The sequence below is a fragment of the Scleropages formosus genome, chromosome 13 (genome assembly GCF_900964775.1).
Source record: "Scleropages formosus chromosome 13, fSclFor1.1, whole genome shotgun sequence".
Taxonomy (NCBI): Eukaryota; Metazoa; Chordata; class Actinopteri; order Osteoglossiformes; family Osteoglossidae; genus Scleropages; species Scleropages formosus.
Genome location: NC_041818.1, coordinates 23,158,123 through 23,175,044, shown reverse-complemented (window position 1 = coordinate 23,175,044; position 16,922 = coordinate 23,158,123). Strand labels below are relative to the sequence as shown.

Below are 16,922 nucleotides of genomic sequence, written 5' to 3'. Positions count from 1 at the left end.
AGCTAAAGGTCTCGACGAACCTGTGGCCGTTGTTCCGATCGCTGCTCTCTAGCGGTCGGAGAGCTTTGCACTGAACATTGGCGTTCGATTGTGAAGCTTCTCTGCCTTATATGAATAATTTAACGGAAATGCATGGCCTTCCGCTATTTACCACAAAGCACTTTCCGGGTTTGTGTGAAGCTGTCCTTGATGTTGGAAACTTTTAAATCTTGTACAGCTTCTGTGTTGTACATATGAGACAATATAAAGGGTTTGTAATTAATTCTAAACGTGTGACCTGGTGTCAGGCTTGTGTGTGTGTGTGTGTGTGTGGAGAGGCGATATTACATGCATACTGGTACTGAAAGCAGTCATAACAATGATCCATGTGGAGTTTGTATAGGTTTCCTCTGGGTTGCTCTGGTTTCCTCCCACAGTCCAAAGATATGTTTTTGGGTGTCTAAGTGACTCTAATTTGTCTGTAGTGTATGTGTGAGTGAATGTGTGTGTGACAGACTGGCAGCCCCACCAGGGGATACCCTGCCTTATGCCTGTGCTACCAGGATAGGCTCTGCACCAATGTGACCCTGCACTAGACAAGAGGTTATAATGGATGGATGGATGAGAATCTTTCTACATTTACTATATATTTATTCATTTTTCTTATGATTTTCTCCAGCGTGACTTACAGTGTTAAGGTACTTACAATTATTTACCCATTTATACAGCTGGGTAATTTTACTGGAGCAATTTAAAGTAAGTACCTTGCTCAAGGGCACTACAGCTGGATGTGTCTCTATATATAAATCTGATTTCACCTTGTGCGCCTGGGCCGTCCATTGATCAAATGCCTTCTCATTCCTCAAGGTCAGATGTCATTCATCAAGGCCATTAAGGTTAACTAGAGTACAGGATGCCCCTGGAGACATGGCCTTCACTTTGACCTTCTCCATTGAGCCTCATCCCCGGCAGCTTTAAACTGCAACAAAACAAAGCCCGGCTGTAAATAAGATAAAATTTCCCTTAAAATATTTCCAACAAACATTCCCTACAGTGATCATCAGCTCAGATAGACAGCAGCAGATCGGACATATCCGGCATCGCTGGTCCTTGTCCTTGTCATTTGGATGAGACCGTGACTACGGTAAGGGGATCGGGAGTCGAGGTTTTGCCGTGGCGATCATGGGAGTGTCCTTCTTTGGCCTGGTGACTTCGGTGACCCAAGCGTGGTAGTGCGACACCCGAGTGTAGATGCCGTATTTGCCCTCAGCGCCGCACTCCTCCCCCCAGCTGACGATGCCGGTGAGGAACCAGGTGCTGCTGCGACGGCTGGCGTGCGGCCCCCCGCTGTCCCCCTGGCAGGCGTCCTGGGGCCGGTCGCCGTATCCGGCGCAGAACATGTGGCGGGTGACCCGCTCGCTGCTGCTGGCCTTGCACTGGGAGCGGTCCACGAAGGGCAGGTCCACCTTGCGGAGGATGGCCGAGGTGGCTCCTTGGTGCTGCATGCGGCCCCACCCGCTCACGCGGCCTGGGGGGGAGTCCTCCTGCAGCAGCCACTCTGTGAAGTCCTGGGGGCCCAGGCAGATGGGCCGAACGAACTCGGTCATCCGGATGGCGGTCCGCGTCCGCAGCAGGGCGATGTCGTGGTAGTACTGGTTCACCTGCATGTTGTACTGGGGGTGCGGGCGCTTCTCGGCCACCTCCAATTCCTGCTCCGTCCCTTCGCGCTTCTTCACGTTGTGTTCCCCTGTAGGGGGCGATAAAGCGTTGAGTGGGACACATGGCACCGGTTTTTGTGATTTTATCAAAATGTGAAATATGGACCGATATGTGATGGCGGGCAAGGGGTCCTACCCACTCTGATGAAGAAGGAGATCTCCTTGCTGTCCTGCAGGCAGTGTGCAGCTGTTATCACCCACCACTCGCTTATTATGGAGCCCCCGCAGAAGACCATCTGTGTCTGCCGGTCAACTAGCGCCACCTATGGGGGGGCATCATCGTGGGCTCATCATATTGTGGACAATTCAGACCAAAGACACTGAAATGCCCTGTTATGTTCAGCACAGAATCACAAACATGCACTCAGTGGAGATACACACACTCACACATCCACAACAAGCCACACACACACTGCCACCCCTTCCGTTCCCACCTGCCAGGGAATCTCTCCGGGGATCACCTCATTGCCACCAACGATGCGTGGATTTAACACCAGGTTCCTTTGCCCTTGTGACGTGGCCCAAGGAGGCAGCTTGCTGCTCAGCCTGCTCTGGATAGAGGTTTTGTTGCCTGGGGGGGCAATTTTATTGCCAGTTGTGACAATTTTGTTGCCCTGGGGGGCGATTTTGTTGTCAGTTCCAACAGTCTTGTTGCTCTGGGGGGCTATTTTGTTGCCAGCTGTGACAGTTTTGTTGCCCTGGGGGGCGACTTTGTTGCCAGGTGCAACAATTTTGTTGCCCATGGAAACGGGTTTGTTTGCAGTGGCGATGACTTTGTTCGCTATAGGGGCGGTTTTGTTGCCTTTGTCGGCGGTGCTCGTGACAAGCAGCTGCGTGGTGTTGGCAGGTGGCGCAGTGTGCTCTTGGGTTAGTCCAGACCGCTGGGACAGGGCAGCCATCACGGTTTTTCCCAGCGTGCCACACGGCACAGCACCTGACAGTCGGTAAGAGAGACCCAGGTACACAAGGTCAGTAACACAGGGGCACAAGCTGTTCACATATCGCTTTTCTCACGGCAGCAGGGTAGGAGCATCTGGAGGAAATGGAGTACTTATTCCATGACTGCAATGGTTGAGGGTCCAATAGCAGGATCCACAAGTGTCCTAAATCTCTAGGAAATGCAGCAGAAGACCTGGGAGGACACCTGATCATTCCTGATCAAACGAGTTGACTGAATGCCTTGTGAAAACAAAGTGCGCTCATCCTTCGTTTTCCGCTCTCGCAGAATCCTGTTTTTCGCTTACCTAGTCTGCAATTATTAATACCACTTCTGATCAGCAGTCTGGGTTTTTACTTATCTGCTCTGTGACATTGGGTCTGGGCACATTTTTTGGCCTGGAGCAATAAACTGAGGCCGCATTTGAAAATCGCACCAAGCGGCTGTGTGAGCGAGACCGAGACGCACTGCATTCTGGGAACTGAGCACTCACTCTCTCAGTTGTGGTCTTCCACTTGAGTGTCGCACAACGTTTTCAATTTAAGTTGATTTTGGTGTGAACTTGGGACGGGCTTGGAAAGTTTTTGAATTTTTCCCAAGAGGAAAACCCTAACCCTAAGAAATATATTGGACCAGGTAACTGGGGAGATTAGTACAGTTTCCATCAACTGGAGTCACACTTGTTACTGGAACTGGGGATGGTTTCTGAAAACGTGACCCCTTCCTCAGATTGGAGTCACCAATGTTTTCCACCAGAAGTTTCCACCTTAACTGCTATACTACCTGCTGACCTTGTGAGGCCTGGGATGGAGACACACTTGGTAGTGCGGAAAAAAGCACCTTTAGGTTGACAGGTGATTCCATCGTGGGCCAGCTGGTACCCCACTGCGCAGCTGCATTTCAAGCTGCCGGTCGTGTCGCTGCAGAAGTGCATGCAGCCCCCGTTATTCACGTTGCACTTCCTCGCCACTTCTACAGGGCAAATGCCAGGAGTCAGGAACCGCTCAGTGTCCATATCTTGTTCCCAAACCCGGATGTTGCTAAGCTCACCTATCTCGCAGTTAATGCCCGTGAACCCTGGCAGACAGGTGCAGGTGTACGACTTCACACCATCTTTGCAAGCCCCGCCATTTTGACAAGGTGAAGACAGACACTGGTCTCCATCTGGAACACACGGGCATTAACTGGCAATGTAAAGAGCAGCTGTGAATTCACCAGGTGACCCTCGTAAAGGTCCCGTCCCACATGGCAGTCAGAACCCAGCTGGAAACTCCATTTACTGAGTTCAACACATAAGGGTCAACTCACCGTTGGACGAAAATACTGACCTTCATACAGCGTCCAGAACTCCATCTGCAAAAGAACGGTTGCAATTATTGCTGTGGGACGCACAGCCGGTGGTTCTTCTAAAAACAAATTCTGCATGGGGGAGGGGACCGGGGTCTATTCCCACGCTCTGCAGCAAGTCCTCAAATTATGACCTGTGAGCTTACAAACTTCCCAAAATATGAACAAACTGGCTGAATGTCCAGTCTCCCATACCAAGTTTGGCCGCGATTTAAGACTGAAGGTTCGAACCCCATTGCCGTTGATGGTGCTGGCCAGCAATCCTAGCGTTCCAGGCAAAGCTGCCACCATTGCAGTTTTCATTGACTCTCAGTGGTACTTTTCAATTTAATTTAAAAAAAAAAAAATTCATTAATTTTAGAAATAATGAAGATGAACAAGATGAGAACACTGCAGATGCCCCCAGTTCCTCCAACATGAACTATGCTGTCAGAGTGATGAATAAATTCATGAGTAAATTTTAACTTATGAGCAGACTGACTTACAAACAGTTCATATCTTGCTTGTAAGTGATTCCCTACACTTAGAATATGAGATAAAGTGACGGTTTGGCATCATAAAGACTTCAGGTGAACAGTTAATCCTGGCAGCCAGAGGTATCACTGTGTTCACTGAGCTTGGAGGACTGGGGGGGGTCACCCACCCCAGGTGTCGGTGAGGTTCAAGCAAGCCGCACACACAGCCCACCGTTTTCTCATCATTCTCAAAGATCTCCCTGGCCTCCTCCAGGTTGCAGCGCTCCTCCTTGCACTCTCGCTCCAGGTTGTCCCTCCGCAGCTCTTCCAGGCCCCCCGAGTTGAAGCGCCGCTGTCTCTGCAGCACCGAGTTGGCGGCGCTCTGGGGCAGGAGCACTGACGCTGGGGTTGGGCGATAGAAATCGCTGACAGCTGACAGTAAACTGCATGGGTGGCTACCTGCAGATGTTCCCAGAACTCCTCCACAATGAAGAACCTCATGTTGGTCTGAATGCTGCACCCGGGTCTGAGAGAGCGGCTTGCGCAGAAAAACCAGGCCCGTCGAAGGTGAGTGTTGAGTTCTGTGGACTGTGGCTGTGAGTGTGGGAAACTGTAGCGCGAGTGTGTGTGGTGTTAGGTGAGAGAGAACATACCTCCACATCTGAACCAGGGCTCTTGAAGGGAGACGCATGCGATGAGGAGAAGAGCCCCGTGGGCCATCCTGCCAGCAGCCGAGGGAGCAAAAGTGACCTCCTTTACCAGCTACTCCAAAGTTCAGCAATGTTTGTACCAGGACGGCCTGCTGTTTGCACGGGGTGGGGGAGAAGGTCGACAGGAAGCTGCAGGTCGCGATGAATCACTGCTGCTTCATTTCTCAACCCAGTTCGCTGATTGGATGGCAGGGAGACCAATTTCAGCGCCAACCAACCTTGATTTTTATAGTTTTTTCCCCCTTCCCTGAGTCCACATTGTGAGCTCACATCCAGCTTTACTCCAAGAAGCGAAAAAAAAAAGTGTTTCTGAGAGTTTGCATAAGTTATGCAATATGTACACGTTGACATCGGACGCACGTGTCAAAGTCAGCCGAACTGGAAAACAACAGCACCGGAACATTTATGTGGCGAAAGGGACCATCAGCCTTGACAAAGCAGTGTGTTTGTGTTTGTAAAATATCTCCAGGCAACACAGGGGGGATAACATTTTAAAGACCTCAAACATCTCAGTGTTTATTTCAGTTCTATATTCTTTTTTGATGGAGGTGTAAATAAGAGGTATAACTAAACCAGGGGAGAAGGTGGGAATGAAAACCATGCTGCTTGGGTAAATTTTTTGGATTCCTCAGGGTGTGTGCGTGTGTGTTTGGATTTTGTGTTTCTACTGGTCTTATCTGGTCTTATCTTAGCCAATATTAGCCTTTATTTTGGAATTGTACCCAGAATAAAGCTGAAAAGATATAAAACCAGCGATAAAAATATAAAACCAGATAAAATAAGAGTCCTTCCCGTCGGTGAACATTTCTTGCTGCTGAAGTAGGTGCCAAAATTAATGTAAAATTACTGTAGGGGACGCTGCAAAAAAGTGAGAACTTGCATTCTGCTAAATATTTATACGTTTTCATGGTGCGAGACAACAGCTCTGCATTTCATGACAAGTGGTTTTAATTCATTTGAAAAAATGTAAAGAGCCCCCCAGTGTCCTGGAACGCTGAAGACGCTGGAGAATACACTTTTCCCATTATAGACAACACATGCGTACATTTCTAGAGGCAATATTAACGGCACGATAATAAGGGCCATAAAAAAACCCCCACTTTGCCTTATAGTGTAGAAAAGGACTAAATGCGTCTCTGGGTTTTATTCTGAGAAGCTGCGCTGAGCTCCTTGTCCGCCAGATGGCGCGCTTGTTCCTGCGAAGATCCCCCCACTGTGAGTGCGCTCCTCGTCCATTTACATCCATTCATTTGTCTCATGCTTTTCTCCGAGGCGACTTACACTGTTAAGGTTACAGTTATTTACCCATTTATACAGCTGAGTAATTTTAGGGTAAGTACCTTGCTCAAGCGTGCTACAGCCGAAGGTGGGGCTCAAACCCGCGACTTTTGGATCTAAAGGCAACAGTTCTAATTACTAAGGTACCAGCTCTGCCAGGAATGTACAATAGATAATATTATGTGTACAATAATTATATATTATATTAATGCACAATAATAGAGTAGAACAGGATGACGGATCACTATCAGTGCAAACTGCAGAATCTGCAGCACTTTTTATGTTTTATAGATCCTATTTACCTACACACACACACTTTCCGAACCGCTTCTCCCATACGGGGTTCATGGGGAACCGGAGCCTAACCCGGCAACTCGGGGTGTAAGGCTGGAGGGGGAGGGGACACACCCAGGACGGGACGCCAGTCCGTCACAAGGCACCCCACCCAGGACTTGACCCCCAGCCCCACCGGAGAGCAGGACCTGGTCCAACCCACTGTGCCACCGTGCCCCCCGCTATTTACCCTCACATGGAAATGAATTGTGGTAGAAAAGGTAATTTGAGATAATTATTATTATATACATTATTAGATGATGTAGCTGGTAGTATAACAGTTTTAGCTGTTCCCTTTAGACCCAAAGGTTGTAGGCTTGAATTCAACCTCCAGCTGTAGTACCCTTGAGTAAAGTACTTACCTTCATTTGCGCCAATAAAATTACCCAGCTATATAAATGGGTAAATAATTGTAAGTACTGTTGTTCATTTAGCTTTTTTCCAAAGCGGCGTGCATCTCAGAGAAAAAAAAAAAATACAGTTTATTACATCAACAGAGGGAGAGAACTGGGTGCAGATATATGATCCTAGAGTACTTTCAGTTTGTCACCTTCCACCACCAGAATCGGTAAATATCACATGGGGAACTGCATCAAGGTTTATCCATCATTCAACAAGTTATTAAAAAAAAGAATAAATAAGCATTAAGTTAAGTAACTTAATACTGTAAGTTGCTTGGGAGAAAAGTGCCAGCTAAATGAATACATGATAATGTGTAATGTGGCATTTATGATACGTGTGAAATATGCTGTGATTTAAATCCATAGGAACATAAGCTCATATGAAAGAATCGCAAGCAACAATCGAAAAAATCTACCCAAACTTTTTTTTTAAGTTTAAATCAGTTGTTTTTTTTTTTTTTTTGCTGGGGCTCTATAACCACACCAAGGCACAAACAAAGAAGCCTTTTTGAAGTCCAGCCACACGTGAAGACGTAGCAGTGGATGATGTTGCACCGATTTACTGTGGAAAAGATGTCATCTTACTTGGAGGTGGTGTAGATATCCCTGCTATATATATATCGCTGGGATATATATCCCTGGATCCACTTCCCAGTGAAAGAAGCTGGACTTTTCTCTCATTCGTCACTACTGTGTCCCGTAACAGCGCTAACGCATCTCTCAACACGTTCCCACTCAGCCCCACTCTCACCCGCCTCCCCAACCCCATCCTTCAGCTGAAAACCTCACTTGTCTCACAACCCACACGGGGGCCCCCGAAAGCCATGTTGACTCTTACCATTTATATTTCATATCCTCGTTAGAGAGGTAAATAATTCATGCTGCAGTAATTACCACTGTACGCAGAGAGGTGGTGTGCGGTCACAGTGTGCAGAGCTAGAACTTATTATCTCAGATGGTAATATGGGAAATGGGTCTGCGGGTCTCTGAGAAAGCAGAAATTGACCAAGAACAGGGAGATGACCTTTGACCTCTGAGCTGAAGTCTGAAAAAGGCTCTGTTTTAAGGCCCGCTTGTGTGACCACAGGCATTGAAAGGCACTGAAAGATGATTCTTTTCATGCAAATCCAGCTAAAATGGCCCGGCTTCACGTCGCATGATGGGATTGTGCGGAAGGCTGCCGGCAGCCTGGAACCTGCGAGTGGGCAGGACGATTGATCACCCTGCCGAAGAGCTCTCCACGCCGTGCGTCAACCGGGATCCGGCCCGATTAGATTAGCCGCCCCGGCTGGAGATGGGGCCTGGCTCCGAGCATCATAAAGCTGGAGGGCTTGTCAGAGGTATTGATCGCTTTGCTCTTGTTGGGCCCGCGCCAGTCGCTTTTGGATTCCAGGCACACGGCATGGTGCCGTTTCATTTGCTGGTCAAAGCTTTCCTGAGGGATTAGTCATAATTGCCGGAGTGGTTATTTTCCGTGTGACACAGCAGTTTCTGCCCTCCACACACACACACACACGTCCTGTCCATGTACACTCTGCATCTCTGGACATTCTCAGAACTACATCCCCAAAAACACACCAAAACATAGACAGTACTGCTGTGTGCGTAAACACTTGACCTGTCATTTCCAGAATGAGCAGTGGAGCTGCAATACCACACCTTCCCACCAGGTGGCAGTAGCGCACACAAAGTTTGCAGGGGGCCAACACGCTGCTCTGTGATATAGCTGCTTAGTTTCATCTCTTAGTTTACGCTCTTAGCCCACAAGTTCTCTGCGCTGGCAGCTGGAAATGGACGAGTCGATGTGTAGGACCTGGACTCAAAGACGCCACCTACGGGTGACCAGCGATCTCACACCTCCCACACCAAACCCCCGGCTGAGTGGAGGGCGTTGGCCTTGTGCGTATTGAGTGTCTCGCTCCCACGGCAGGTCTTATCACCAAAGCTCCATTTAATCTCCTGCTTTGTCCGACTCTTCGTAGCTCCTCGTCTTCTTAAGCTGCCTCCGTGACCTCCATGTTCTCCTTAATGGGCTCCTAAGGGCCCCCAGCAGGCAGCCTCCCACCCAGCCTCCTCCCCGTCTGTCAGCTCTATAGATCACCTCTGTCTATCTGAGCCGTAGCCCCAACTCTGAATCTACGATGGATTTTTGTTCACTGCGCGTGAGCTCTGACTGAAAAGGAGCCGATTATTTTTCCGCTGGCAGTTTGCTAATTGCACAGCAGCCGGAACCTCGAGAAGATTTGTGCTTTGGATTAATAGCATTAAGAACATAGCAGTTTTCCCTTTACGCCTCAAGGAGGATAATCTCTTAAATTCCCAATGATGATGATGATGATGATGATCCTGAAGGAAGTGAAGGTTGGTTGTGAAAATAACACATTTGTGAAGTATAATTATGTGCGTGGAGTCTGTGTGTGTGTATCAATGTTTGTGTGTGCGGTGCTGTGGGTCAGTTCCGAGGGGGTATAAGAACGGCCAGGGACGTTCCGGAAGCTTCCGGTGTTGCAGAGGGCAGTGACGCAGACCCACACGCAAAATGATTATTGAGAAAAACCCGAGCCCAAGGGTCTTATCGCCGTACCGAACGACATCATGGTTAATCAGCGAAACACGGCCCATCTAATGGGCTGCTCTGCTCCTTCCACTTCCTGTGTTATCTAATTTACTAATTCCCAAATTAAGTTTCTTCACCGCGTGCGGTTCGTCTCCTGTCCCAATCAATGACTAACATGACAACGAGAACAGCTACGGGGGTCTCCAGAGGTTACGTGGGAGCTGAAAACACTCTGTGCTGTCAAATCCAGTTCAATATCCTCCCAGAATTTGCTAGTAAGACAGCAGGTGGCGCACTGGTTAGAGACTTTGGATCCGAAGTACCCAAGTTCTAATCCTGCTCCAGAATTACTCCGGTAAAAATCACCCAGCTGTATAAATGGCTAATTAATTTGCTTTAAACTCTAAGATGCTTTGAGAGAAGTGTCAGATACATATGAATAACAGTAATATTCATTCATTGTCAGTGAACACCTATTGTTCAGTAGTGTTATCAGCCCACAGACCTTATTCACCGCAGTGACTTGCACTGCCAGATACACTACTTACAATGGGTCGCACATCCATTCATCAGTGGAACACACACACTCTCTCTGTCACTCACACTGTGGGGGAACCTGAACAGCATGTCTTTGGACTCTGGGAGGAAACCAGAGCACCCTAGGACTTCCACTGCTAGATACACTACTTACACTGGGTCATTCATCCATACATCAGTTTTGAACTGTGGGAGGAAGCATGTGCAAACCACAAGGAAAATGTGGAGAAGTACACCTGCATCCAAAACCATGGCGCAGGACCTGCGAGGCACTAGTGCCACCATGCCACTGCTACTTTGAACAATAATTACAATAAAAATAATAAGGTCTCACACAGTCCTTCTTGAACATCTTGGCTTGTGTCATAGCAGCTGGCATGAAGACTGCAAGGATAGAGGAAGAGGGGAGCATCTATTTGTAATCCCGCTGCAGGGTCAGCGGTGCCCTGGGTGGTAAGACCACACCTCGTTTACACTAGAGAACATTCTGCACCCTCTTACACCTTCCCGAGTAATGAACGTGTCAGGAAGCTGAGCTGCATTCAGAAACTTGCAGCTCTGCACTTGTAATGAGAGGAAAAACACTAATAAATGCACCTTTCTTTGGTTAGTGGTGCGAGCTAGGAAAATAAACACTCACCTTATAAATACTGGAAATAATTCTTGGAAAAAGGCTGTTTTTTGGAGCAGGTGTCAAGAAGCTTGAATATATCTGTGCAGTAGGTCTGGGTGTCCTACATTGTAAAATTATTAATATATACCATACCTACCATAAGCACTGCAAATATTATTGGCTCATGATAATATAATTAGACATGCGCACTTGAACACACTCCCCACCTGAATAAAACACAATGGATATTATTTTTTTCCCAGCGCAAGTCGTGTATCCTGGTCAGAATCAACCATTAAACTGATTATTTGGGCTTGAAATGATGATGAAAGATTAGAGCTTCTGTACCGTGTTTTTACTCTGTAAAATCTCTCAAAGGCTGAGGAGGGCAGCCTGTGGTCTCACTGAGAGTCTGCTCATTGTCCACCTCCAGGGCGGATGCTACCTGACAACTACATGACCCATTAGCATTGAAATATGGACTTTCAGATCCACACTCGAATTTACTGCTTTTAAGTTAACGAATGACATCTGTGACGGAAAAATAAAGACGCTGGAATGAGCCATTGAGAAGGCAGGGAAGTAGGAGGCAATCTGAACCGATCTCGGGGTCTGTTCTCTATCTGGAACGTGGATGTGCTCTTAATTAACTGTATTCTCCAGGCTGAACCATGTCTTCCCCAAATTATGTGTTCTGATGGAAGGTAGCATGCATGATTTTTTTTTTTTTTAAATAAACAGCAACAAAGTGCTGTGGGTGTGGGAGGCAGTGATGAGAAGCGGGGGAAAATTGAAAGCGTGAGAAATGAAGTTGCTGATTAAAAGCACTGCAGGCTGTAACCTTGACTTAACCCAACTGCCTGATCTGCTTCCCTCGTTATGTCATTTTCTACCTTTTGGCTTTACAGCTTAAGGAAAATGGAAGTGATTCATCATCCTAAACAGTTGCCTTCTTTGCCCTTACGAGAATGTGTTTTGTTACAGCGTAGACGCCAGGTCCCAGGGAGAAACGGTTATCCCCGGTGAGAGGCTGCTGTCTGGAAAGTGAATTACACACCCTGGGAAAACTTTAGCCATTGGGTCAGAGCTGTTTTCCCACAATGCTGCGTTGTACAGTAGCTCCACAGATATGATTTCATGGGTGGATTTTTTTCCCCAAACACAGAAACTCAATGATTATCTTCTGGCTGTGAAGCCAGTCATTGAGTTCCTGGTCCCCCAAATCAACGACCGAGTTCTTTCTCCTTTGAGCAAATGACTGTGTTATTAGTGCCACAAGTCAACCATTGTGTTACTGATTCTACAAGTTGACCATTGAGTTATTGGCCCTACAACTAGCTTGGTGGTCCTGTGCATGAAAGGTAAAGCACGGAAGTTCTTGGTTCTGGCTCCATTGTGGTGGAATGGCCTTCCCCTCTCACTCAGAACTGCTAAAACTCTGTCTACGTTCAAGAAGGGTCTGAGAACTCACCTTTTCCGGACTCACTTCACCCAAGATCTCTCCAGCTCATAAATGGTGTAAATGTTCACGCACCATAACTTTATGATCACCCCCAAATAAGCCTTTTCATAGCTGCTACTCCTGCATTGTATGTAAAAGTTTGTGTACCTTCTTAAAAAAAAAAAAAAAAAAAAAAAAACTGTAGGAAGGTTATCAGGATTCATCTATCTTGCATTTTATGCACCTACTCGAATGATAAACATCAAGTGGAAAGTAACAAACTAGGTTTACTTAAGAATTACAAATCTGCAGCCATGTCTCCTTCTCTTAAAGTGATGTACAAACTGTATTTTTGCTGAGATGTATGTTGCTTTGGAGAAAAGTGTCTGCTAAAATTAGTAAATGTAAATGTAAGTCAACCATTGTGTTACTGGTCCTACAGGTCAACCGCTGGGTTACTAGTCCCACAGGTTGACCACTGAGTTACTGATTCCACAAGTCGACCATTGAGTTATTGGTCTTAATAGTCAACCATTGTGTTACTGATCCTACAAGAAAACCATTGAGTTACTGGTCCTTCAAGTCAACCATTGAGTAACTGGTCCCACAGGTCAACAATTGAGTTACCGGTCCTACAGGTCGACCATTGTGGTACTGGTGCTACAAGCTGACTATTGAGTTACTGGTTCTACAAGTCGACCATTGAGTTACTGGTCCTACAAGTTGACCATTGAGTTACTGGTCCTACAAGTCGACCGTTGTGTTACTGGTCCTACAAGTAAACCATTGAGTTTCTGGTCCACCAAACAAATCATTGTGTTATTGGTGGCACAAGTCAACAAATGATTCCCTAGTCTCCCAAAAAGAAGACTGATTTACTAGTCCCACAAGTCAGCCATAGAAGTACTAGTGCCGCAATCCATCCATTAAGCTGCTGGGCAGTCAGTGAGCCACAGGCACATGCTGCCACCCGGGGTGGGGTATGTTTGTTAGCCATTGCTTCACTACCACTGCACAGTAGGGCATTGAACTGCACTGCTTTGCACTGTAATATACAATACTGCACCACGCTATATTTTGCTGTACTTCACTGAACTACAAAACAGGGAAACAGTGAATGTTACGGAACTGCGTGGCAGTCTGATCCAGCTGTGCAGAGAGTGATGCTGCGGTGGTGTTGCCGTGGTAGCGTGCATCTGCCTGCATCAGCATCACAAAGCCCAGGTTAGCGGCTTGCGTAAGAAAGACCAGTTTTGAGCTGCGGTAGAGCCCACCTCACTCAGAGCGCTCGGTGGACAGAGCCGTGCCCTTCCCTTGGCTCAAGGGCCGTTTCCATGACAACAGAATTGTGTCTGTCCTGCGCTGAATCAGGAGGATTCCTGGCGATGAACTTTGCATGTGCCGTGAGCAAATGCTGCAGTGGCAGCGGCTCGGCACACATCCCTCCGTCCGCCCTGGTGGCAGCTTTATAACTGAAAGGGAACAAGACATTTTTCTATATTCAATAATTAACATTGTTTTTATTGCCTTTCACGAAAGATTAAAGTGGTTTTAGAAGACCAGTTCACAAGCCAGGCTCCGCCCCCAGCTCTTGTCCCCTTATCCCCCCATCCCACCCGCATGACTTTCTGGCTTCACTCCACGCCACTCACACACACGACCACAGCATCTGAAGAGGGTTTGTCATCGCAGTTACTCCAGAGCACTTTACCAGAAGGTAACATTTCGCACCCCCTCCCACTCTGCACCTACGTCCCTGACAAAACAAAGCTTTTGACATTTAAACAGTCTGTCTAATATTTACTCAGTGGGAAAAAATAGAAACACACAATTCTCGACACAACCATTTAAAATTCCGTCTGCCTCTTTTGATCCTTCTTTAGAGGGTGTTCCGTTCTTACATATAGGGATTTTTTTTTAGATGTCAAACATCCAAAAGAGTTGTATAGATGTATGGTTGCCTGCTACTCTGCCCGCTACTCTCAGGTCAAGGTGCCTGGTGCTCCTGGGTTTCGCAGAGCACTGGTTCCCCCTTTTGCTACGGTGCAAACCTCATGGATCTGAATACAACTAGAATCTCTAACAGGATATCATTCATAAAAGGTTCAGTTTTAAATCTCAAATAAAAGCGATGACTAGGGGCATAAGGCTCTTCCACACATTTCAAGGGATCCCAGAGTTTCCGAACAAGAATCATCCCAGGTCCAGCAGCACAAAACACTGGGTGTGGGGCGGTGGTCATTGGTTATTCCAGATGATTTAGCAGATGTACAAGGTCGGGTCATCTGACCACAGCCTTCGCTTGAATTTCATTGACCCCTTTGTGACCTCTCTGGGTGGGGGCTGTGTGCTGGTCGGAGAAAGGTGAGGCCAGATCCGCGTCAAGGGGCGCAAACACTGCAGGGTTTGGTACCGACAGCCAGGTGCAAAGATGGCGTGACCTGGCTTTGTCCCCGTCGGTGCCCTTCGGTGACTCAGTTATTCCCCTCATCCACTGCCTTTGATGTCATCTTTCACCCAGGAAGGGCTGCTCATGTAGCCGAGCGTAGGTGTGTTCCCGGAGAGATTCTCATCAGTTCCCGTTCGGGAGGAAGACCTTTGACAGACTGGCTGAGGAGTGTGGATGTGGTTTGTGATCCATCTCTGGCAGGAAATGTGCTGCGTCAGAGGAGATGGGTTAATCCCAACAAAGCACAGGCCACGCAGGGGCCTTGAACTGATGCCACCCTGCAGTGGCTCCTCATGTCCTGTCAACCCCAAATTCTGAATTCTGTCGCCCATGCCTTCTGAAAAATCCTCCATCCCACTCCATCCCCCACACAATGCAGTCCGTCCCTGAGTTTGTTGGAAGCGGAGCTCATCACACACCCATATGTCACCATTATTATTTATGTTTCATGTTACATGTCAGATGTAAATGGCTTCAGCATAGCTTTAATCTTTGTGGGTTTTGTATTTAATCAGGAGGTTAGTTGGGGCACAGGGAGACAGGAGGAGGAGGGGACCAGGGGCTTCAGAAGCAGTGGGGATGTTATTAATGAGCTAGACTGGTGGTACCAGTTGCTATGGCGATTGCATCCCTCAGGGCTGCGTTTGATTCTGGGTGGTGCCCAGACCCATGGCATAGATGCTCCCCGCCACAGCACAGGTAATTTCAATTTCTCTTTATTTCAGCTCAGCATACTGGTGACTTTGGTAGATGGAGGTTTCTAAAGGGCAGCTGTGTATCACATGCTCCAAAATATCACATTGGGGCCACAATGGAAAGAATAAACTGTTATTAGCAGGGACTTCAACTCAGATTTTAATAGGTAATGGTAGCTTCACTCAGATGTTGGTAGCAGCAGTGTATAGGCATCAACTCCATTTCTTGACCACAGCAAGTCCCTGGAGGTCATACGGGGGTGACATTGTGGGGATTTGCTAGGATGCACTGATACGAATGAATGCAATGGAAGCACCACTACCAACTGTTACAGTTATGAATTGAAAAGATTTTCTGAAGGCTCGCTGGCCATTGAATGACTATGCTCATAATATCTTTTCCTATGGGTATCTGGCATGTTTTCAGGGATTCATGATGCTTTTTTGCAAGGCATTTGGGTTCAGACCCTGGTAGAAAGGAATTTATTTGTGAAGATCATAGAGACCCCCACACCACCAAATTGGCAGCACTAAATAAACTCCCATGGAGTTCAATCAATGCTGAGGGACATTTATTTGGAGATGCTGGAGCAACATCAAGTGTCTAAATGTTGATTTAGCACTGATTTTACTACAGGGAACCATCTTCCCCCCAACTCAGCTTGTGACATTTATCAACCACACACGTTGTGACCTGTGTGACCCCTGATTAATACAGCTCTTCATTTCCTATTGATCCCTGATCATCCCGTCAGTATTTTACTCTCGAGACTAGAGGTACAGTAATACCCATAAACCCCTTGGCTCTCTTAAAAGCTAATGAAGAGCAGTGTTACTTTGTGTTCCTGGAGTGACTGTCGTGTTGATGAACACTGATGATGTCATTGACCATTAATTCAAATTTGTCTTAAATAATTTTGGACCTGATGTGTTTAGCAACATGAAACCTTCACGAGGAGTTATGTTGGTCAGAGCTGTGTGTGAGTTTATAGCTGTTTTGTCCTTTTAATAGGAAAGGATTGTTTGCAGCCATATAATGTGTTTCTGCAGCTCAGCTATAACAAATTGCCTTTTTTATGTGATCAGGTGAGCACCATTAGTGAACAAGTAACAGCTGTCGCTGACACCTGCATTCAGCGTTTCTGCACAATAAACTCAAAGTTTTAATGGTTCATAAACAAGTTTATGCTGTTCCTTGAACCATATGCTGCTTCTAAAGTGGCACTAATTTTATACATATGTTCTTGATCCATTAAAAGAACAGTTTTATGTGGTCATTGGCACATACATTCCATCACTTTTAATATCTGTGTGACACACATTTCTTTGAGTGCTTTCAGCCACAGTCCCTGTGCAGGACTAATTTCAGTGTGACCAGACCCTCCCTTCTGGAATATTTTTGGTGGGCGTGTCAGATGCTGGACATTCGACACAACACTTTTTAACTGAGGGAGGAGATCATGACTGTCAGC

At 47.0% G+C, this 16,922-nt stretch overlaps 1 protein-coding gene across 1 annotated transcript; it reads right to left on the bottom strand.

The window, feature by feature from the left end:
* Positions 1-716: 716 nt before the first annotated feature.
* LOC108922945 (coagulation factor IX-like) lies at positions 717-5,260 on the bottom strand. Its single transcript, XM_029257164.1, has 8 exons — positions 5,090-5,260; positions 4,669-4,838; positions 3,963-3,987; positions 3,685-3,798; positions 3,475-3,606; positions 2,132-2,631; positions 1,834-1,960; positions 717-1,726 (listed from the first exon to the last, which is right to left on the bottom strand). Exons 1-8 carry the CDS (start codon positions 5,154-5,156, stop codon positions 1,119-1,121), a joined length of 1,743 nt encoding a protein of 580 aa, XP_029112997.1. The 5' UTR covers positions 5,157-5,260; the 3' UTR covers positions 717-1,118.
* Between the last annotated feature and the right edge of the window lie 11,662 nt (positions 5,261-16,922).